Source organism: Nuphar pumila, chromosome 1 (genome assembly GCF_984573655.1).
Source record: "Nuphar pumila chromosome 1, dmNupPumi1.hap1.1, whole genome shotgun sequence".
Lineage (NCBI taxonomy): Eukaryota > Viridiplantae > Streptophyta > Magnoliopsida > Nymphaeales > Nymphaeaceae > Nuphar > Nuphar pumila.
In genome coordinates this window covers 27,216,287-27,241,291 of record NC_143249.1, presented here as the reverse complement: position 1 = coordinate 27,241,291, position 25,005 = coordinate 27,216,287, and the positions used below count along the sequence as shown (strand labels likewise).

The 25,005-nt window shown below is 36.4% G+C and overlaps 1 protein-coding gene across 2 annotated transcripts; it reads right to left on the bottom strand.

The window, feature by feature from the left end:
• Positions 1–1,141: 1,141 nt before the first annotated feature.
• LOC149848481 (nucleobase-ascorbate transporter 12-like) lies at positions 1,142–23,886 on the bottom strand. Of its 2 annotated transcripts, none has more exons than XM_090011640.1 (11): positions 23,232–23,886; positions 23,032–23,129; positions 22,749–22,919; positions 20,797–20,897; positions 4,782–4,917; positions 4,549–4,599; positions 4,123–4,410; positions 2,676–2,910; positions 2,285–2,568; positions 1,657–1,879; positions 1,142–1,433 (listed from the first exon to the last, which is right to left on the bottom strand). In XM_090011640.1, exons 1-10 carry the CDS (start codon positions 23,770–23,772, stop codon positions 1,658–1,660), a joined length of 2,127 nt encoding a protein of 708 aa, XP_089867766.1. In that variant the 5' UTR covers positions 23,773–23,886; the 3' UTR covers positions 1,142–1,433; position 1,657. The 2 variants fall into 2 exon arrangements, with proteins under 2 accessions (XP_089867766.1, XP_089867774.1); XM_090011648.1 differs by having other exon boundaries at positions 2,285–2,562.
• Positions 23,887–25,005: the final 1,119 nt, after the last annotated feature.

The following is a 25,005-nucleotide window of genomic DNA, read 5'->3' as shown; positions in this document are numbered from 1 at the left end:
TCAATGGTTTGTATTTAAATTATAGCAAAATCATATAAAATTTATTTTCATAGGAAAACAGTGATTGTTGTGTCTGGAACAAGTTAGGTAGGGAAAGTTGGTGGATCCCCCGAAAGTTCACATATATGAATTTGTTCTGATTCTATTTTCATACATAACTGCTGGTCAATGATTGGGGCGGCTATTCTTCACCAGTTTGTGTACAACAAACGTGCCCTTAAGAATAATCTCTCTCTCTCTCACCAGTTTGTGTACAACAAATGTGCCCTAAAGAATAATCTCTCTCTCTCTCTCTCTCTCTCTCTCTCTCTCTCTCTCTCTCTCTCTCTCTCTCTCTCATGTTGCCATGAATCTGGTTGTGAAATGTGCAAGCATTTGACTGAGCCGAGGAAGTGACACCACCTAGCTTGTGCAAGCATCATGTTTATCGGCCAGGTGCATCTTCCAATGCAGATAAGGTTTTTTTCATGGACAGAGGAACCCACCCCAGAGTAAGAGACCTGGCCATGCTAGACTTATGCCTGCCAAACTTACGGTCGCTTCTCTGGCAGCATAAAACCAAAGCGCACCCTTCAGCCCCTAGGGAGTCGCCTAGCTTCGGCTTAATGTACAAGGGGCCGACACCCATGAGATTTGAACCCAGACCACTCTCACCTAGTAGCCTAGGCACCATCCCACTCGGGCAGAACTCTTTAGGGCAATGCAGACAAGTTGAACTGCAGCAAATGCACTGAAACAACAACCGTAGATGTTGCAGCCATGCAGGTGACGAGTTAACACACAACCTAAGCTGAACCCATGTTCAAGAGCAAAGTCAGGACACGCATCTTTACCCAACAAGAATGTTGACTTACATCTTTCCAACTGGGTCGGCTCAGAACACAGTTTATCCTCTTAAAGGTAACCGGTCAAATATGTGTTGACACTTTGGACCCCATTTGGTCCCAGTCCGACCATGGTTGTATAGAATGCTAGGCTCCAACACAAGCTTCATAGCATATGCAGCAAAATTACGTCTCATTTTGTACTAAAGGGACCACCCTAGTCAGCCTGGTTAACATGTAGAACCGAGCCCTGATTCACTTCAAACCCTGAAAAATGAACAAAGGCACTGATATTTCAAGCCATGCTCAAAGAAAAAAAACCCAAAGGTCTCGTCCAAGATATTTTCATACAGGGCAATCACATACATTTACAAAAACTCAAGCAAACACTGTGCTCATGAATTCTTATCCTTCACATAACGCCTGTGTAATTTCAAGAAAGCAACTCAAAAATCTCTTAAAATTACAGCGTTTCTTTTCTGTTTCCCTCTTCTTTTTACCGTGAAGAGCTCGTACTCGTACAACTATCGTACACCCACCAATTCCTTTCTTTTCTGCAAACCCACTGCCTCCATCGAGTGATACAGAAAACTTCAGCTCGTCTCGACTCTGCATAACAAGGAGAAGAATGTCCATCTCAGTCACTCATCTACTAGTAAACATTGAACAAGCAAAAGTATTTACACACATTTAGAATGGTGGTCTTTCACAGAAAAACGGAAAATTAAGAAACCAAAATATAAAGCTGGTGATGAAACTAGGAACTCAGTCAAGTTGCCATCACCCGGATTTAGTTATGAGACATAAATCACAATGGAACCGCTAAGCTCACCTCATAGGCCCACCCATTTAACCCATCTAAAAACCCGACCGCATCTAAAAGGTAACTCGTAATCTTTGGCAACATCTATCTCCCTCCTTGCTGTTTCCGCTCGAGACCACACATATACACCTCGTTCTTGGCGGCTGCCAGGGACAGTGTTGTCTAGAATCACAGCAATCAAAAATGCAATGACCATGTGAAATGAGAGCAATGTGTTCAGTACATAGTTCACCTGTGTAAGCCATAAAAAAGCAAGTCAGTAACTTTGTCACTGAACATGATAATTATATCTACTTTTGTGCCACACATGCATATGTATGGATGTCAGCAGATTGCTGTATGTTTGTGTTCTGTTGCATGTGACCCTTTATGCAGTTCACATTTATATTAACAGCATGGTTCATGAATTTGCATGTGCATGTCTGAGCATAACCATGCATATACAAGCCATACCACTGTACGATGAAGAAAGATGCCCATACGAAATGAGATCCAACTAATACTTCCGTATGGTAATGAGATGCTAAAGACAAGGTGATTGGATAGGAATCACAAACCTTCCTCCAACACTTCAAACAGGGTAAAACAGGAAAAAAACAACAAATAAAACAACAGAGGAACACAAAAGGAAGCATACTCCATTCTTGCTGCCAAATGGTCCATGAGATGCAACAGTATAGGGCTGAAAATAACTTGGCACAGAACGATTAGCATTTGGCACGGTTCCATATTGCTGGAAATAAGCTGGTATTGACAAAGATAGAAACAAAGAAAGCCCAACTATAATCACATTTCTAGAGCTTCCAGCCTCGCTATATCGTAAATTTGAAAGCCCTAGTGCTGTAAGCATGGACCACATAAAGCAAAGGAGAGCAGCAACCATGACAAGAGGAATTGAAGCAATAAACCCTCCAACTTTACCTGCCAGGCAACAGATAAATGTGTTCAATTATTGACGAAAACTTGGGTGATCTGGTTTCCCAACATTAAATGCAATACGAAAACATGGAGTAAGGGAAACTAAGTACCAATCAGAGATAAGATTATCAAGATGCAAGCTCCTAATTCAACTGATCTTCGACTGCCCATTCTAGTCACAGCAATAGTGTGCACGTTCTCAGTTAGGGTCGTTGATCCAGTTCCAGTGCCCCAAAGTCCTGCTAGGACACTTGACAGACCTTCCAGACCGATACCCCGACTTACAACACCAGAACTTGGAGGTTTTGATGCCACCAACAAAGAGGCTGCATGATATGATCCAACCTACATCCAAATATCAAACTCATTCATCCTTTGAAAGCAATAAGGGAACACTCGTGAGGTTGCAATTCGCAATCTAGATTGCAAGCCCTCATACTCGATGTTACCAGGAGATTATACAACACACTGAGATGCAAAACTATCGATGCCAAAAACAAAGAATTTTCTTAGGCAATAAAGACATCCTCAGACAACAAGGAATACAAGCATGGAATAGTGACTTTCCTAAAACAAATTTCAAATCACTTTAAACAACAGTTTCACGGAAAAAATTAGCACCAGGACAAAATTTATAGTTCCAAAAGTGTGCATGTCTCACTTTTGCAAACTCTTCTGCAATAATGGACAATTAACCTATATTCTTGACAAGGATCTTCACAAAACCGACATGGATTTGGTGACATTTGTTAAAATCCATTATAGCTTATAGCCTTATACCATAAAATCATGCAATGAAAATCAAAAAATAGTACCCAACCAGCAGGGAAAGGTAGCAAAATGGCATGCTAATAATAAGTTCTTACCCAAGGCAGTAAATCAGAGATTTGCAATATCATAAACTGTTATCTGAAGAAAAAAACATAAACAGAAAATTTTATCACTTGATGTTCCAGCTCAACATGAGCAACATAACTCACACAAAAAGATCTAGGTAACAACTTAGACCTAAATTAAATAGAAGGCCCAACAGCCTGCTTATATCATAGTCCATAAATTTATAATAACATCTGCTGACCAAGCAAGAACCAGGCTCTTAGCAATTAAGTCCAGGAGAAACAGACCAAATCCATCTTGTCCAAAAAAGACATGTTTTGTGGACAATCATAAAGGCAAAGTTCACTTGAAGGGAGAACAGGAAAACCATGTTCTGCACCGTCAACAAGTTCTAAAAGGTTACAAGTGCCCAAGTAGCTTAACTAAACTAAGGATTCATTCAAGCATACATGAATAAAAAAGAAATAAATAACCTAAATTAAATGACAAATCAGCTATCACTCAAAAACTCATGCATCGGCATCGACACAAAGTTATGATTTGAAAATTTTAATGCTTTACAAGGAAATGATGAACTGTAAAGACTAAATCTTAACGACCATTTAGGAACATCATACAAAAATTCTATTCAAAAGAAACAAAAAAGATACTGTAAAGAAGAAGAAGGTAACAGATGCAGAACCAGTGCACTGTTTACCAAGCTAGGAAATGGAAACTTACTGAATCAACTGATGCAATTATGGACGCTACACACATCACAAGAGCCATCTTCCAATGAAAGACAGGAATACCCCACTGCAATGGATATGGAAATCTAAACCATGGACAAGTTTTTAGCACATGTGAAGTATCGACACGACAACTCTTCATCCTTGGCACATGCTTTTGGCAAGCCTCTGATACTATGTTTGATTCAGGTGTGTTTACATCACAACCTTTATAATTGTAAACTCCAGCTTCTGTAAGAAGGAAGGCATAGGCCCACGTGATTGCTAGACCCAAGGGGACCTGTAAGGAATAGCCAACTAAGTAATAATCAACAGCATGATATTTCAACTCATAGATGAAGGATAGTAACAATTTTCCTGTTCTTTGATGTCAACAAACATTAATGAAGAGAACTACAGCTGAACAGTATTGACTTACTGCATATATTTGAAATATTCGATGCCCAAAAATGGATATCTTACGAAGATACTGCAGCAGACGAAAACACAAATCACTATCTAGAACATGCAGAATGTATCGACAGTAATAACAAACAAAAGTAACATGTAACCAATAGTAAGAAGAAATACATCAAATAGTTAATAGCTAATAAACATCTTGGAGTCCAAATATAACAAGAAAACAAGCAGTATCAAAGTCTTGAAACTTACAAGAGCGAAAACGATGACCAGTATTATCTGAGGCAGACCAATCTCAAGGCAGCTACCAACTTGAGTGAATCCATAACTGAAAAAGGAGAGACCAACAGCTGCCACTGTTGGGGTTACAACAACTGGATTGATCAACCTGAATGGAGCATAATCCGTGATAGAGTGTCAGTAAGTGCAGAGTTTATCCAGAATAAAGGCATAAATGAAGAGAACTAGAGAAATCAGAAAATATCTACCACAATACTTGGAATAATATCTCAGATTTACCAACATGACAGTTTTTTTTTTTTTGAGGGAAACCAACATGACAGTTGTTATGCCCTCAAATATTTTCTTATATCAATTGCAGCTTAGTTCTTATATATATTAACCACCAAATTTATGATGATTCTTCATTCATTATAAAATTGGATACTTCAGATACCACAAAGATGACTGTCTGGTTTCGTGAGCTATCATGGGAAGATCTTAATTGTTACCCTCCATATTAACCTTTCAATATAGCATTTTAGAATCCATGCACAAGCCAAAGGAGCTTGCACGTCACTGCATATGCATATGTACGGTGATAGTTTTGCATATGCATGTAATTATCACATGCAAAAATTAAAAAATTTGACCCAGAGTTCAAGAATGGATTTCCATTAATTCATGGCCGAAGATCGAAAATCAAGGGAATAAGCTATTGTGAAACTGGATTGACTCTGCCCTAGAAATTGATAATGAATTAAGAAGCATTTAATCTATAAAGAGAGAATGATGTTATATCAAACTCAGTCCTTTTAAATACGAAACAATCACATATGAATAGTGGTGCAAGTCAACAAGTATATGCACAAGCCAAATGAGCTTGCACATGTCACTGCATATGCATATGTATGGTGATAGTTTTGTATATGCATGTAATTATCACATGCAAAAATAAAGTAAAAAATAAATTTCCACAAGAAAAAGACATAAAAATACACATAAACAGACAAGATCAATTATTGAACACCTTACAGAATCAAGCACATCATTGTTTGCGGATGATTTTATTGCATGGATAAGTGTTGCACCTAGCCAAAAGAACTCAACACTTGTGTGCTATGCAACATGGGTACTTCTACCAGCCCCTCGTACCGGTGTTGTACTCGCACTAGTACTTGGGTACTTCGGGTATGGGTCAACTGAGTTTTGGACTTGATTCGATCCGTTTTATCCATTTGATGATCCAATCAATAGATAACACTCGGGATCAAAAGAGCTCAATGTTAACTACATATGTATTGATTATTAAGCTAGTTAATTGTACAGCCTTAACATGCTTTATACCTTTAGCACGTATTAACAGTCTACAACTCCATTGTATAATATATATATATATATATATATATATATATATATATATATATATATATGGCCATAAACCCATACCCATCTTTTTAGAAAATCCTGTCATATCCTGAAGCTGCACCCCTACTTCTTTGACATAGCTTGCATGCCTGGATGCTTTCATTTATATTTCCATAAATTACAAGAGGTTACACACAGCAATGCTTGTTTGTTCTCTTTGTTTAGATATATTTTATAAACTCATAGCTATAGGTAAGAAATAAACTAAATCAAGAATGGGTGTGCTTGAATGAAATGCATGATCCCAGGTTTTCTTCTTTTTTTTCCCTTTTATTTTTGGACATTGTCCTGTGCCATGGGCTTCATAGCATTCTTCATCATCACCATCATCAAAACTTATCACAACTACATGGGGTCGGCTTTACAAGTCCTATTTCTCCATTCCTGTCTATCTAGAGCTAAAACTTTGATCACTTTACAATCTTTCATGTCACCTCAAAGGCTCAAACTACCTTCTTCCACGTCTTCAGTGGTCTCATCTTTTCCTGCCTCCTCCTACGTGTACCATGTCAACCTTTCTCACAGGTGCCGTGAGAGGTCTTCCTACTACATGTCCAGACCATCATAAATGGCATTCACTTATTTTATCCTTTATTGGTCCAACTCCTAGCTGCATTCTAATATATTCATAGCATACTTGTTCTCCATAAACAGTAACCTTCATAATCTGTGACCAAAAGACAGAATGTTTTGGATCGTTTCAGAATGACAAATATACTTAGATGAGATGCAGCTTTTTCACGGCCAAAGAATGTATTGCCCAAGATGGCCAAGTGTTTGAAAGTTTAGATGGTTTTGGGCTGGTCTTTTATGCATTTGTAGTTTTGTACTCGGTATGATATTCTGCAATTCCAAGTGGATCTGTGGATTTTGTAAATTTTTCTTTTCCTAAAATCCTTAGGCAATCAAGGCAGCTAACAATCCATGATCCACATTGTGGTGACCAGTGTTCCATGATCAACCAACCTGAACCTGCTCCTACGATAACCTGCCTTTATTCAATTGGAATGCACTTGACTGTTCCTATTGTGTATTCTAATACCTTGTCTTCACATCACTACTACTAGGAAAAGATACATAAAAAGAAAATCAAGAGAACCAAGTTCTGATGAAGCCTAGATCTGGAAATTGACTGTGCACAATTACAAAGTTAGGAGCTTACTTGCTTTTACTTGTTTATTTGGTTCATTTACACAAAGTTACTTAGAATATGGGTCAAAAAGTCAATATAAGTGATATGTTAGCACTATTTGTATTGCATATTCTGTCACCTAACATAGATTCCTCATCAGTGGCATTCTAAAAGCAGCTAGAGATAACCCACCCTATGAAAATATGAATCACTGCTCTTTGATTTTTATCTTTTAAGTGGCATGTCTCTCTTTGATGAACAGCTCATAGCATACCTATGTAACATGGGTATTCTACAAGGCTACGGCACTCGTGTTGTACTCATACCGGTAATGGGTACTCTTGGTTGTTAAATAATGTATCATAACCTAGGCTAACTAGGAACTTGTATGTCTTTCCTTTTAGTTTAGTTTAGTTAGTATAGGTCTTTTTCCTTTTTTCTTTTACTTTTTAGTTTTTTTTAGTGTATTTTGACTAGTCAACATTTGACTAAGTCAAAATACAAAGAGTCGTTGGGCTCCCAATGGGGTTCTATTTAGAGCCATTGGGAGCCCAACGACTCTCTCCTCTTACTCCTCTATTGTGTATAAATATGGGGCATTGCCCCCTCTCATATGTATGTATTTTTGTGTGGATCACCATCAATAAGATTTATTATTTTTCCTCTTGTTGTTGAATACCCTTTTTGGGTATTTGTGTATGACCCGTTTTGGCTCTTGTGAGTGTTTATTTTGATACCTTGGTTGGAATTCTTTGAGTATTCATTATTGGTGATCTAGCAAACATTCTTGAAGGAGCTCATCTTCTTACATGGTATCAGAGCTATAAGATCAAGCTAAATTTATTTTCGGTACACCGGGAAACGTGTTATTCAAAATTTAAAAGGAGGTGAAGCTCTTTTGCAAATCCTATTCTAGTACTTGTGAGATCGTGATCGTGTAAAAGGTGCTTATTTAGTAGAGTGTATGTGCTCTTTATCGGTGGTGGAGTACTTGTTATCTTCGCTTTCTTCTCTTCTCCTTCTCCATTTTTCTTTCTTTCCTTTTCTTTTTCAAATATTGTAAAATTGATGACAATGATAATGTCATCATTAAACCCATTAAGCTCAATGACTCTAACTATGTAACATGGGCTTCAATTATGAAGCACCTTATACGGGAAAAGGGGTTGTGGGGTTTAGTGGATAGGACTGATCCGTGACCCAAACTAATCCTTACAAAGTTAGAAGATGAGAAAGAAATACCTCTTACAGAGGTTGAGAAAAATAAGGTCATTACCTATGTCACATGGGTGTGGGTGTGGGTACGAGTACGGGTGCGGAGCAATTTCAAAAATTTTGGACACGGGGACACCGTTATATATATGTATATATATTTTTAAAAAATATATATATATATAACAATAATAAGACTCGGTCAAAGTTGTGTCCATTAGGGGACACGGCTATATATATATATATATATATATATATATATATATTAAAAGATCAATTTTTTTTTAAGTTTTTATAAGTCTTTTGCCCTAAAATGGACAAAAATAGACTCGATCAAAGTTGACCGAGTCCAAAATGTAGACGGACTCGGCCCCAGTGCATTGACCGAGTTCGAGACTTGGTTGACTGTGTATGCCCCGTGTTCGCACCCCTATCGGGGCGTGTCGACGCGGGTGCATCGACCTTATAGCTGAGTCCGTGTGACTTAGGTCATTATTACTTACGAGAAAAAGTAGAAGGAATAGATAATGGGACATGTCAATATTATATATTGGCTCATTAGTAGTGTCGATATCAAAAAGTGTTCAAGACTTACAAAATTTGAAGGACTATCTTAAAAGAATGTACTCCCTTAAAGATATTACACATCTATGCAATTTACAAGATAAAGTACGAAATATAGTTCAAGGGGACAAAAGCATTAGAGAATACTATAATAGCTTGTCCGAATTATAGAAAGAATTAGCTCTTCTTGAACAAAAATGGCATTTTCCGAAAAACATAAAGCTCCGTCAAAATCAAATAGATGAGAAGCATTTTTTTCAATTTATTAATACATTGATATCAGAGTTTTAATCTACCAAATTTGTTCTCCTTCATCGAGAGAAAGTCCCTTTGATAGAAGATACGATAAAAGAATTAAGTATGGAGAAGAATAGGCTTAAAAAAAGAATCTCCAAATGTGACGATGACTTCGTCATATCCGTATCTAGACCGAAAAACTATGTTCATACCTACAAACCTACACACTATGGGAGGACAAATGATGAGAAGCAAGGAAATGAGTTTGAAAGAAAAAAAGTCATTTGTTACTATTGTCATGAATCAGGACATATAAAAACATATTGTCCAAAATTGAAAAACCCTTACAAGAAGAAGGCTGTCTCTTTTGGACCTCCATAAGAATCAAATGAACCATCCATTGGAAACATGTCCTTAACTCAATTAGTGGAGGCACTTCAATCCCTACTCAACTGAGCATTTTCATCCATTGGAGTCACGGTCTCTTCCTTCGGCATCTCCGATCCTAGTAAATTTCTTTAGCTTGTTGACTCAGGTACCTCTTTTCATATGACACCAAATATTGATATGTTATCCAAATGTCATAATTCAAGTGGGTCAAACGTCTTCACCACTGATGAAACATCTCTTGAGATAAAAGGAGTAGAAAATTTTGAAAATATTTTTCAAAATTCAAAAAGATTTTGTATTCCACAAATTAGATATATTTTTAAACCTAACTTAAATCTTTTATTTGTTTCTCAATTATCTGACCATAGATGTAATGTTTTTTTCTCCTCTCGTGGTTGTCGAGTGCAGGATTGTCAGTCAAGAAAGCTGATTGGAGAAGGCCATAGAGAAAGAGGCTTATACTACATAGATTTTTTGGAAATACCCAAGAATACATTGTGTTGTAACGTTCAGAAAGTGGATTTGAATCTATGGCATATGAGACTTGGCCATCCTAAAATATCCAAGATCCAGTTTTTTCCAAAAATGAATTTTTTTTTATAATTTTGAAAACTTTACATGTAAAATTGTATTCTTAGTAAAATGAAGAGATTACCTTTTCAAGAAAGAACCTTTGTTTCCTCTCGACCACTTGAGTTAATACATTCGGATATATGGGGACCCACACCTGTTATATCAAAAGGTGGCTTTGTGTATTATGTAATTTTTTTGGATGATTTTACAAGACATAGTTGGATTTATTTTCTTAAACATAAGTCTTGAAGTTTTCTCGTACTTTCAAATATTTCATAATCTAGTTAAAAATTAATTTAAAAATAATATTTTCATCTTTCGTACTGATTCAGGGAGAGAGTTTTTATCAAAAGAATTTAAAGATTATCTAAATCCACACGGTATCACACATTAAAGATTATGTCCCTATACCCCTCAACAAAATGGTTTAGCTGAAAAAAAGCATAGGCATATTATAGAAACAACAAGAACTTTACTTATTACACATCAAGTGCTTAAAGATTTTTTGGTCGAAGCCACTTTAACTGCGGTTTATCTTATTAATAGAATGTCATCCTCCTCTTTAAAAAAAATGTCTCATGTTGAAAAACTTTTCAAACAAATTCCAGATTACTCTAAGCTTAGGGTATTTGGATAAAAGTGTTTTATTTTTTCTGACAAAAATGATAAACTCTCTCCTCGTGCTATTCTTTGTGTTTTTCTAGGATATGCAAATTATCAAAAAGGCTATAAATGTTTTGACTTTAAAAATAAGAAGTTATATGTGTCAAGAAATGTATCCTTTTTGGAAAAGAAAAGTTTTTTTTTAAAATGAGAACACTAAAGAAATAAATAAGTTTTCTTTTTTATTGGATTTAGTTTCAAAGATTGATGAGTGTGAGATTGATGAAAACCAAGAAGATAAAAATGATACGATATGTGCAGTATCATTTCATAATAATCAAGATTGTATTCAATTCTCTAGGCTCTCGAAAAATATACTAGTAATGAAGAACATGAAGAAATACAAAAAAGGCCATCTAGAGTGTCAAAAGCCCCTAAAAAATTTATATCCTATAAGTCTTTTTCACCCAAGTATCAAGCCTACACTGCATTAATACTTTCTACATAGAATCTTCTAACTATGTTGCAGCAAAGAAACATTCTAAATGGGTAAAAGCAATGACAACAGAATTAAATGCCTTAGAAAAGGCGAATACCTGGACTATTCAGAATATTTCACCAATCAAAAAGCCTATAGGTTGTCAATGGGTGTATAAAGTTAAAACCAAGAGTGACGAAACTCTTGAAAGATATAAGGTCAGATTAGTTGTCAAGGGTTATTTCTAAGAGTATGGAATAGACTATAAAGAGACTTTTGCACTAGTTGCTAGAATGACCACAGTTAGGACCTTAATAGCCCTTGCCTCTATAAAGAAATGGCTTATATATCAAATGGATGTCAAAAATACATTTCTCAACGGCAGCTTAGCTAAAGAAGTTTATATAGAACCGCCACCTGAAATTGATATTCCTAAATGAAATGCTCTTCGTTTAAACAAGGCTCTGTGTGACCTTAAACAAGCCCCAAAAACTTGGTATGACAAATTTAGTCAAGTTATGCTTAATTTTGTTTTTTCAATCTTGTCTTACTGACACAACTTTATTTGTTAAGATTTATGATGCAGGTATTATTATCCTTCTCCTCCATGTAGACGACATGATCATCACTGGAAGTGATAAACAAGGAGTTGAAAACATTAAAAAAATTCTCAAAATACACTTTGAAATGAGTGATTTAGGTTTTAAAAAAAAAATCTCGATATAGAAGTTGCTTATTCTTCTAGAGGCTATTTGTTGAATCAATCAAAGTTTGCTCTAGATATTGTTGACAGATTTGGTATCTCAGATGAGAAAAGGGTTGACACTCCTGAAGTTGTAAATGTCAAAATGAAGATTAATGATAGAGAACCACTTGAAAATCAAATAACTTACAAACAACTTGTCGGAGCACTATCTTATCTCTCCGTTACAATTCTTGACATTTTGCATGTCGTTCACACAGCAAGCCAATTTCAACATGCTCCTACCACTGTTCATATGTGAGTCGTTTTACGTATTATTAGGTATATTCATTTTTTGAGGACTTTTCTTGTTTGTTTCTTCTTCCTTAGATTTAATTGCTTATACTGATACGGATTGGAGAGAAAATCCAAATAATCGACAGTCAACTACTGGTTCCTGTGTATTTTTAGGTGAATCATTGATTTCTTGAAGGTGCAAGAAGCAACAGAAAGTCTTTCTCTCATCAACTGAAGTCGAGTACAAAGCCATGGCTACAACTACTATGTTAATAGTATGGCTAAGGGGATTGCTTTATGATATGGGTGTTCAGAGTATAGGAGCATCACGAATATGTTGTGACAACAAAAGTTCTATTTACATTGCCAACAACCGGACATTTCACGAACAAACCAAGCACATTGAGATGGATTGTCACTATGTACGAGAGGAATTCCTACACAGCACTATTGATTTTCCCTATGTGTCTTCAGAATATCAACTGGCAGATTTCTTTATCAAACCTCTCGCATTTCCTAGATTTCACGTTCTCTTGGACAAACTTTCGGTTGTCTAACCGTAAGCTTGAGGGGGAGTGTTAAATAATGTATCATAACCTAGGCTAACTAGGAATTTTTATGTCTTTCCTTTTAGTTTAGTCTTTTTTTTTCTTTTACTTTTTGTGTATTTTGACTAGTCAATATTTGACTCAAAATACAAAGAGTCGTTGGGCTCTAAATAGCCCAACGACTCTCTCCACTTGCTCCTCTATTGTGTATAAATATGGGGCATTGCCCCTCTCATATGTATGTGTTTTTTGTGTGGATCACCATCAATAAGATTTGTTATTTTTTCTCTTTTTGTTAAATACCCTTTTTTGGGTATTTGTGTGTGAACCGTTCTTGGTTCTTGTGATTGTTCATTTTGATACTTTGGTTGGAGCTCTTTGAGTATTCCTTATTGGCTATGTCACACGGACTCGGCTAAGGAGGTGCCGCACCCGAGTCGACACGCCCCGACACGGGTGCGGACTCGGGTGCGGCTTCGGACTCGGCCCGGACTCGGTCAACGCCGAGTCGGACTCGGTCAACGAGTCCAGGCCGAGTCCGTCCACATTTTGGACTCGGTCAACTTTGACCGAGTCCAAAAATGTCCCTAAAAAACCATTTTTTTATTTTTTTTTGCTTAAAAATATATATAAAAAAAGGCACAGTGCAGACTGTGACTGTGCTGCGTGACTGTGACTGTGCACAGTCTGTGCAGTGTGCACAGTCACAGCCTGTGCACAGTGCTGTGCCTGTGCACAGTGCTGTGCCTGTGCACAGTGCACAGTCTATGCCTGTGCCTGTGCCTGTGCACAGTGCTGTGCCTGTGCCTGTGCACAGACACACAGACTATGCTGTCAGTTGTGGCATTTTAAAAATAAAATAAAATTATATATATATATATATATTTTTTTTTTTTTTTTTGCCGAGTCCCCGTGTCCAAAAATTTTAAAATTGTGCCGCACCCGTGTCGCACCCGCACCCGCACCCGCACCCGCACCCGCACCCATGTGACATAGCTTATTGGTGATCTAGCAAACATTCTTGAAGGAGCTCATCTTCTTACACTCATCTTCTTACACTGGTTTGGTCAACTAGGTTTTGAGTTTCACTCAACCAATTAATTCATCGTATGATCAAAACAATGTGCAGTTTACACTCAACATCATATTTGTTTCTGTGATCATCATTTGTTAATTGATTATATGCCTTTAACATGCTTTATGGTTTAAATTCATAAGTGAGATTGTATACACCTTCACATCTGGAGCATTTGAAACAAATAGCATAGCGTAGGAGTGCATTTTTGCATGTGTTTTGTTAGGCGTGTATGTGTGTGTATAACACACAATCTTTTCAGAAATTTTGTGCCATACCCTTTGTACAGATGTTACACGCTAACCACACCCATGCATATGTGACATAGGAGCATACACATTTTCACTGCCCCTCCATTGGAAGCTTTTCCTAAGCACATGGCTGGCGGATGATGAGGACATCCCTCCAAATGTGTCAACATGTAAGGAGCTAATATTGTAGATGGATGCAGGACAAAGGGAAAAACATGAGGTTATAAGTATTGTATCGTAACCCATATTGGTCAGGCCCAAAATAAGATAGGTATCGTACCGTAAAAAATCATAAATTTTGAACAAAATAAAAAAAAATAAAAATCCGAAAAAAATAGCAAAAAAATTAAAAAATCATAACATGAAACAATGATGAAATGCACAAAATGCAACCATAAAATCACATATGAAGCATTTATGTTTCTATGAGTTGCATAAGACATCATCAAACATCAACTAACTTGCAAGAACAATGCAAAATATTAAACATCTTGCAATTAAGAACATGCCAAATGGCTCATACTTTCATATTAAATAAACAAAAATATTATAGCAATAATTGCACCCAATTTTCAATCGGTTTTCACTCATTACTTAAGTGCTCAATTGTCATGTCGGATCATCTGATGTCATCTTTGATGGAGGAGTGTGGAGTAGTATGATGGAGGAGTGTGGAGTAGTAGCTTTGTAATTTTATTCATAATAAAGATTTTTTACTTTATCCCATTTTCTTGAGGAAAAAATGTAATAAAATAAGAACAAAAGCAAATGAGTGTCTCGGGCTTACAAGAACACAACCAAATCACAAAGAACCACTAATGGGTCAATGCACATCACCCACGCAAGGGCCAAGAGAATAAAAAATATATGCTTTTGTATTGAAAAAATGTTTGATAAAGCATCAGAGGATACAAGGGGAGAACCTCTATTTATAACAAGAGAGGGAGAGTGGGGGCAGCCCAACTAGCAGTTGGGCTTGCCCCTAACGGTCACATTTGTGACCATTGGGAGAAGCTTCAAGAGCTAGTTGGAGCTGTCCCATCGGTCACATGTTCCAAAACTAAAAATATAATACAAAACACAAAAATAAAAAAGTACAAAGTCAACCCATAATGGGCTGACCACTATTATAATGTAAAATGACCGAAATACCTTTGATGGGTATTTCGGTTTACATATATTTGAATACATATATATTAGATACACAATCTTAATAGAAAAAAGGCGAAAATGCATTATTTTTACCTTAACCCACTTCTTTGGGTGAAAAAACGGTGGAAATGTGTTCTTACCTAACGAAATCATGAAAGCCATCTCCCCGACGCAAAGATCAGCCCTAAAAACGGTCTCACGACTCTTAGGGTGCGTGGGAAGCTCTCCAATATGTTCTATACGAATGAGGGTTTCGGCCCTCAAAAGATTTAAAACCGAAAAACACAAAAGCACTGTTTTGCCCATTTTTTAGTCTACAAGCACCGTATTGTATAATATGGTGTTGATTTTGAAAACAATATTTTTAAACCAAGAACTGCACACCAAATAATAATTTAAAACCAGCTCTTGCACTCGTTGCAGAGTAGCAAGTCGGATTGTCTCCTCAAAGAACGGAATTTAAGCAACACAATTCACAAAAGAACTTTATTAATACCTCGAAAAGGAAATTACACTAGTTACAATGCGAACTAAAATAAAAATGGATAAAAACAATAAAAATAACTATTCTATACTAAGCTTAGGGACCTATAGCAAAAATCCAAGGAGCTTTAGAAAAATATTTTGACCACCTCAGCCCACCCTCCTTCCTTATTATGATGCAGATGTAAAGGACCTGTAAAATAAAAATAAAGAAAAACTATCCTATCCTATTATAGACAATTAATGAAATAAATATCAAATAAAGGATTAATTAATCTAACTAAATAAATTAAATACTGGAGTAAAAAGAACAATCAAGAATTAATTAAAATTAACTAATCTAAGCTAAGAACTAAACTATAATTATCAACTAAATAAAAACTATCGATTATTCTAAAAAAAACTAAATCTACACTATCTATCGAATAATAAAGAATAATTTAAACTAATACAATTAAATAATGAAAATGTAAAATAACTATTCTATGGTGAAATTAACAAAAGTCAAAAGAAACTAACTACTTAGCTACCCTAACTGATCACGAAACAATAACCGAAAATACAAGAATTCAAACTAAAAGGAATCTAATTAAATAACTACTTGAAACAACTAACCGAAAAAAAAATTAAAGATTTAATATGATTAAACTAATAACTAACTAACTAACTAATAATCTAACACTAACTAACTATGATGTACGGAATTTAAAACAAAAACTGATCTAACTAACAAATATGGAAATAATATAATAACTAACTATATGGCTACTAATATTTAATCTAATTAACTAATTCGATGAATTAAAAAGAAGAACAAGAATCGGCAACTATTTAATTACAAACTATTCCATTTTAAATACAAGATTAAATTTAATCAAAACTAACTAAGTTGACGTGAATAACTAAATTTAATCTAACTAATAAATTAAACTAACATTAAAGAAACTACTCTAAACTAATTACTCTAACTACTTATCGATAAAAAGAATACTAAAACAGGAAATCGGCTATATCTAACTATTCTATTTAATTGCAGAATTAAAATTGGAAACTAAACTAATTTAACGTGAATGAATTAAATCTAAACTACTAAAGAATTAATTGAAAATACTACAGAAAATATGACTAAAGGAAAATCAATATTAACTATTCTAAAACCAATAATTAAGCAAGGAAGGAAATTTAGCAAAAATAATTTATTCTATTCTACCCTAACTAATCTAATTGAATTTAATTAAACTAATCTAATTACGTTAAACTAAATATCATGCTAATCTAACCAATATAACACAGGAATCAATGTGAATTTAAAACTACTAATTAAACAGAATAATTAAGATTATCTAAATCAGCTAAATTAAAAACTAAACAGCATGCGATAATAACTAGAATAAATCAATTATTTTCTATCTAAATTCTGGAAATCAAATTCTGGAATTAAAATAACAGAGATTTAACTAATTAAAAACAGAAAATTAACCTATTCTCATCTGCCGACATAAAAACTAATTATTTTAATCTATTTTAACTTTCGATTATCTATTTATCAATAAACTAATTATTAACAACAATTAAAATTAATCAACAAGAACTAATTACTTACTTAACAAAAATAAACGACTTAAAACTAGATCTAACAACGCAATATTAAAAAGAATTAAAAATAATGCAAGAAACCCTAATCGGCTAGTATTAAAATTTCCTAATTAATTAAATCTAAATAAATACCGAATATAAAAACCTAATCTAAATTAAACTAATCTAGATCTAACCTAATCTGGACTGAAAATCATGTGAATAATAAAAAAAACTAAACTATAACTAACGATTTTAATAGAAAGACAATAATATGCAGGAAAATCAAGAAAATCGACAAAAGACTATTTATGCCTAATTTTTATTTTATAAAAACGTAAATCTACAACGAAAAAGAAATTGATCTAATCTAAACTAAACTAAAACTAATCTAATTAATGCAAATATAAAAATAAACTATTAAACTAACTAATACAAACAGGTTTTACAAATCCAAACTTACAAACTGACATTAGACTCAATACTCGACTAAAACTCTGACAAGAATACGATCAGACCTTATAAACTGACATTAGATGACAAATAACACGACATATCAAAAACCCAAAACAAAACTCAAAAGAAAAATGGTCACGACTTAATTTCTTTATTTCTTTTTCTAAAAAAAAGTAAAAATAAAAACTGAAAAGTACAGAGGGGGAGGAAGGCGCACCTCAAGGGCTGCCCGACGAGTTTTGGGGTAGAAAAGAGATGACTTATACCTCGGGTATCATGCCACAAACATCTTTTTATTGCTAGAGTTGCGTTTTTTGCTGCAACACGATTGGAAACCGAGTTAACGAAGGGAAAGATCGGTGGTGGAAGAAAAGAGATTGGTCGGTTGCAGGGGGGAATTTCTCGACCACCAAACGTGATGGTAGATGGTGGTTCGCACCAAATCCGAAGTTGAAGTTTTCAACCGTGGGTACCTGCTACAAAAATGAATCCAAACAACGAAAAAGAAACACAAAATACGATGAAAAAGAAGAAATCTAGAAATTGCAGGCGAGAAAGAAGAAAGGGGGAAGAATAAGAAATCTAAAAAGAAGAGGGAAGCAAGGGTTTGAGGAGGGTGGCGTGAAACCCCAGGCAAAGACACTGAGCTATGGTTGGACGTCCCCTATTTATAGACATACTTTTACAAAATTACAAAATAAGGCCTTATTAAAACTATTTTCAAAATAGTACCTAAAACATTCTAAAATTCCTAAAAACTACCCTGCACCACTTTCAAGGAGGATATTTTTGTTATTTTTCTAATTAGATCTATGGACTTTGGTTCAGATGGAATATGGATTAGATCTGAAGTCTATTGAAAAGAGTTTTGGATCGAATCTGGATCCAATTCACATCAGTACGGATCCGATTTCCCAAAAAATGCTCTAATTTCCTCGTTTTAACTCATATTCTGATGAAATTCAAACCAAAGCTCCTCTGTACCCAAAACAACATAAACACAAGTACTTAAGCTATAAAAGCACATATAAATGCATGATTTTATGATAATATGATATGCATTATCACGATACATGTGATACACATATGATGCACACCCGTATCAAGATACGGGTGTGTATAATGTTGTTAGTATCGGTAGCGGCCTTGAATCGTTGGGCTGACGATTCAGATGTATTGGCCGATACTGATACTCAACTAAATCATTCTGTATCGGCTCAAAATAATAATAAATTATTATGTGTCAATCATTACGTGACACGTGCTAAAATCATTAAAATAATATTAAATAAATATTTTTGTATTTTTTACATTTATTAAAAATCAGCTGAATTGGCTCTGTAGCTTATCGAAATTCTGCCGATGCGATATGTATCGGCCAATACAGGTCGATACGCACCAATAATGATAACATTGAGTGTTATCGTATCGATCTCTTGCATCAATACAATATGTGTTGTACTGTATCATACGATATGGTACGATACAAACAACATTTGAAAAAACTATATAGTGTGACAATGATGGTTAATTCCAGCAGTGATAGAGAAGAGGAAGGAAGAGAACCACCTAGCCTATGAAGGAGAGACCAAAGTTACCGAAAGCTTCTTAGATAGGTGGGAAGCCCGCTTCTCGGAAACTCGCTTTGGAAGCGCGATGCTCTTCGCTTTCGAAACTTGATGAGAACCTCGATTCTCCCACGCTTCCCCTATGCTTTTCACACGCTTTATCTATTCTTCTTATACGTTTTTTCACTCAACTTTTCATGTTTTAAAATGTTTCTCTTACGCTTCTCACTAACTTCTATGTGCTTTCTCTAAATTGATAGTCATTATTTTTAGCTTTTATTAAAAAATTAATTATTATATTTAAAAGTCATTAAATTTTTATTTGTATTTCATTTTGATTCCTATTCAATTCTTGTATTTCTTTTTTATATTCCTCGCTTCCCGCTTCCTATACATTTTAAAATGCATCGCTTCTCCATATTGTTTCCCGCTTCCGCTTCCTAATCTGGCAACCTTGGGAGAGACACATTATGAGTCTTCCAAAGGTGAGTAAGTAGAGATGGAAATAAGCATCAAAAGCAGATGCTGAAGTTCTAGAATAGACTCATGCATATATGGATTCACTTAATTCTTCAATCAGGCCAACCTAGTCAACATTTACATGCAATCAAAGTCAACTTTCCTATAAGCAAAGAAATGATAAAAATGCAGATGCTAGTAAAGACATTTAACAGCCAATCAAAACCTTACAGACCTTAAAAACAGCAATAATAACAATGTTTCCAGAAAATTAGCAAATAGATGTTGATATTAAATAAATTGTGGAAATTTTTATTTTGCATTGGAATATGCCAAATAACGTTAACAACTTCTAACCTAATTGTAAGTCACTTAAATTATGTTTGGATTCAAAATATCAGCAGTGGGCTCAGGAGGACTGGTCTGGCTTGAGATCCAATTCCAGCACAGTGACCACGAATAATGCAATGGCAAAGGATAGTGAAAATGGTTTTTTTATTCTGATACTTTTCATATTTACATGCATATATGTGTGGAATATTTATGAAATATTTTTAACTATATGAAAGAACTATAACATAGATATGGTTAATAACAAGATTTTTAGAAGTTAGGATTCAACTTGTTAATAAACGAAGGGATATAAATAACGGCCAGTAACACTTAAAAAATATTGTGTTGATAATGTGTTATTTCCTGAAACAGCATCATTTTTTGGTCATTATGAATGCCAGGCTCAGGGTCAAATTTCTCACGACCTAAACACAACCATCCAGAAAAATATTGCACACCGAGCAAGTGGAGAAGTAAACCAATAAACCTCAGAAGCACAATTAACAGTGCATAATTTCTTTTACTAGGACTACAGCATGTTGAAAAGCTAACCTCAAAATGATTGACACCAGACCACTGTATCCCATTATCATCTGAAATGCAGAAGATATTAGTATCGCTCCCTGCAACTCCTTCATAATATGCTTGAAGCTCTGCAAGATGGTAGCAACTTATGTTCATGGTCAATGCATAATCAGATTGGAGGTAAACAAAGACTATATGAAGCAAAATATGAGACCAAACCAATCTCTCTCTCTCTCTCTCTCTCTCTCTCTCTCTCTCTCTCTCTCTCTCTCTCTCTCTCTATATATATATATATATATATATATATATATATATATATATATATATTGGTGGAAAGATCAGATTGATAATTTGCTTAAGCAAATTTAGTTGGTAAAACCAGAAAATAAATACCAGTCGATCAATAGAAATGGTGATTTTGATTATGAAAACTACAAAAAAAGACATCAGATCATAAATTTAAATACACGTGATATATGAAAACAGATAAACAAAAGGAACTTATAACCCAAAAAACTTAACATTGAAATGTTCTGGATTTGGTTTATCTTTCTGTTTTTCTTTTCCTGAAAAGCAGTACGATATGGCATTCTTAGCAAGTGAACGGATCCATGAAAACAAATAGATGATCCATTCATAGAGATTACTTGGTCAAACCTATATATTTCATTCCAATTGAACCTACAGGCGCCTCAAAACTAGATCCACAGAGAGTACTAATGACATTTTTTCCCCAAACCACAAATCTGGTGTTTCCACTTTCTTCAAATAAGGGCATTCACAGTTAACCATGGTGACCACTCATTCTGTCAGGTTTTAAAGCACTGAAGCAACAAATCAAAAAAATGAAAAAGTGATAGCCCAGAGCAGTATCAAAGAAACAATTTAGTAGATCAGCAAGAAATTCTACCCAAAATGATGAACGCAATCTGCTTAATATTTGTGATTGATAACCATAAGAAGAAACACATGCATAATAAATATAATTTAGCACCCCAACACGCACAGAATCAGAGGTGACTAATTCCGGACAGCATCAAATTTTGTCCCCAAGATATGTAAAAAAGAATATAATTAATATACTCAACACATGTCGAGTCATGTCAGGTGGTGTTTTATAAGCTTCCAAATTACATTAGGCAACCTAAACCATTGGCCAAAGATGCATTCTCAATGAAAGAAGCAACAGTTCTACAATGGGAGGCTCCACAACCAGCATTGCAGTCCTAGATGTTCACCCACGAATTTCACCATCATTAAATTTATCATATATTCGAATGAAGCATGTGGTTATTGAGAGAATAAGCAATCCAACCTAGAATTTTTGCCTCTCAAAAATTGATACTCTTATTTGGTTCTTCAGCAAGCTAGAATGATTGCAAAATACAAGGCACAATGCATATCATGTGCAACTCGTAATCTTGGATAAGCAACTCACATTTCACTTTCTTCATAAAATTGTTCATTCCAGATTGAAACCAGGAAAAGGACATTCACTGTACTCAAATTCATCGTCCCTGGTGCAAACTCGCATGGTGCCATGACAAGTATTCCAAACAAAAATTTTGTTAAATTCTGTAAGGTTGTATTTGCTTGTTGCGAAAGGAGGCTCTTCAGCATGTCACGCGGCGAAGCCTCCTTCCTCAAAATCAAAGTCGGACACCCCCTCCACCGTGGAAAGGGGGTGTTAGCATTGAAAACAAGGTTCATTAACTGCGAGAAAAACGAGCCTCGCTTTTGTATCGCCGTGGTGGGGCCACAAAAGCACCTGAAATGTTAGTTAGTGAACCATCTTGATGGTAAAAGAAGAAAATAAGCTGTTGAAGATTCTCGGATGTCGAAGTTCTATGAAGCTTCAGTAGCCCTGTACACAGATGTCTCTCAGCAATTGCAAAGAGATTTCTCAGAAACGGGCGAAAACAAAATTGTAGATGAATTGAGAAGTGATATAAGAGAAAAAAGGGAACGATGACACCTACATTTCCGTTTTTCCCCTGAATATCCGCCGAGATGATCATCGACAGCGCCGGAGCAAGGTACACAAACGATGGGCCCTGTATCAACGGCAACCTAGAACCGAAATGCGTGTGCAGAAGCGTCGTTACACCGGTCAAGAAAAGCACGGTCGACACCACCATTGCGGTATCATCCTGTTCCCACCAAAATCCAACAGCATTAACCCGAAATCCGACCAATTCTACGCACCAAAACGAAAACTTTGGAACGATAGCAGAGCCAACAGATCACGGAATAGACACTCACACTGGTGCCTCCCATTGCTGGGACGATCACGAGGGGAATCAGTATCAACGAGCCCACCATGGAAACGTAATGCTGCACTCCGTACAGTACAAGGGGCACTGGAAATCGAAGGAAATCAACAAAGGGGGAAGAAAAACGCTATTTTGGGATCTCAGATTGAAACCAAATAAACAAAAATCGGAACGAAACTCGAGATTTACCGAGACCGGGCGTGTCCCTGAGTTCGTACTTCATGTGCGAGTGGCGCGGAAAGAAGCCGTCGCCGTCGTGCGAGTGCGGGACGGCGTCGAGCTCGTCATCCCGGCTCGGTCTGGAAACGGGATCTGCGCGGACCTGCCGCTGCTGCTGGCCGTTGGGAGGGGCGGTCTTGGGTGCCGCCGACGCGTACGAATCCCGACTCTTCTTCGGCGCGGATCCGGCGGTGGAGGGCTGCATTTTCTCGGCCTCCTGGACTCCGTTCACGGCGGGGGCGGGGGCGGGGGCGGGGGATGGGGCGGGGGATGGGGCGGGAGTCGGGCGGGGGTGGCCAGACTCCAGATCCGGCTGGACCTCGTTGTCCAGAGATCGAGGAGCGATAATCTGGCCGGAGTCGCCAGCGCTGGCGGTGGTCTCGCCTGAGAATCGGGTCTTGAAGCCAGCCCTCTTGGCCCAGGAGGTGGTCATTGATCCGCCGGTGGTGGTGTCGTTGGCAGGAGGCCATGGGCCCGGGCGAGCCCGCTTCGGAGGATCGGAGAAGGCCATATGCTTCCTTGGGTTCTGATTAGAGGTCCATTGTGTCGTGGCTGGCAGATCTGATTCAGGAATTAGGTCTTGCAGGAGTGAGAGTGAAATGTGGGAGAGAGAGAGAGAGGATCGTATCACTGCAACTAGAGAGAGAGAGAGAGAGAGAGAGAATGGGCTGCAGGTATACGTTGGTGGTGACCCGCTGCAACTGAGTCGGGTGTGTCTCGTAGCTGGATAACAAACGCCAAATTGGACAACTAATAAGATGTAGAGAGAGAGCGGTGGCTGGTGTGAAATGATCAAATGAAGCCTGGCTGGCTACATAATGCCATGTTTTGATATATTATAGAGAGAGAGAGAGACATGCACATGATGCCATACATATATCTAGGGAGAGCAAGAGGTTTGGATCCGGAACGGCTAAATACACGAAGATTCAGATCAAAATTTGGATCCAGAACAAGTAAAAATTGTAAAACCTATATCTTGAATCGGGGTTTTGAATGTTATCACCGTGATACTTGGAGTTAGATATACAATCACGGATGGGTTTATATTTAATACAGAGGCTTAAGTACAATCTAATTGAAATTTCACGATCTAAGTTGTTTTCACTCAATCTAACCACACAGATGTGTTCAGCATGATCGATTTATTGATAGTCAATACACTTACGGTGCAATCATTCATGAACCAAGCTTGTAATTTATCACTGCAACGAAGCTCACCTCTCTCATACATTCAATTATTATGTTTATGGACCAACAAGGGCTCCACTTCTCAGACAGAACCAATTAGTGCCCGTCACCTTGTGTTGGGACATTAAGTTCAAAACTCAATGGTACGGTTGTATAACTGGTGTGGGTCTGCTTAAAGAGAGCAGATCAGGTGATCTGCCAAATCACTTTAAGTAAAGTGATTTGGCATCCTTGCCGTTCATAAATTGCATAAAGATCGTGGGGTCTTAGTGGGATGAAGCAATGGACGGTGAAAATGTCAAATCACTTTCTTAAAGTGATTTGGCAGATCACTTGATCTGCTCTCCTGCCTAACCCCAGCTTGCCTATCAAAAAATAAAATTGTTTATAGAGTGGTGAATTACAATAACTGGACCGGGTAGAGTCACTCTATCTTATTCAAAGGATCTCGGGTCCAGTTCATCGTTGGCCGCCGCTGTTCTCATAGATTCAAATATTGGCAATATTTTGAAATTAACGTAATTTTGATGCAATACGTTAAAAATAGTGATAT

Excerpts from the sequence above, each read along its gene's own strand:
- LOC149848481 (XM_090011640.1), bottom strand. The coding sequence starts at position 23,772 with ATGGCCTTCTCCGATCCTCCGAAGCGGGCTCGCCCGGGCCCATGGCCT. Across the intron at positions 4,600-4,781 it reads TGGTCATCGTTTTCGCTCTT|TATCTTCGTAAGATATCCAT; the intron begins GTAAGTTTCAAG and ends CGTCTGCTGCAG. Across the intron at positions 2,911-4,122 it reads TAATTGCATCAGTTGATTCA|GTTGGATCATATCATGCAGC; the intron begins GTAAGTTTCCAT and ends ATTTGGATGTAG.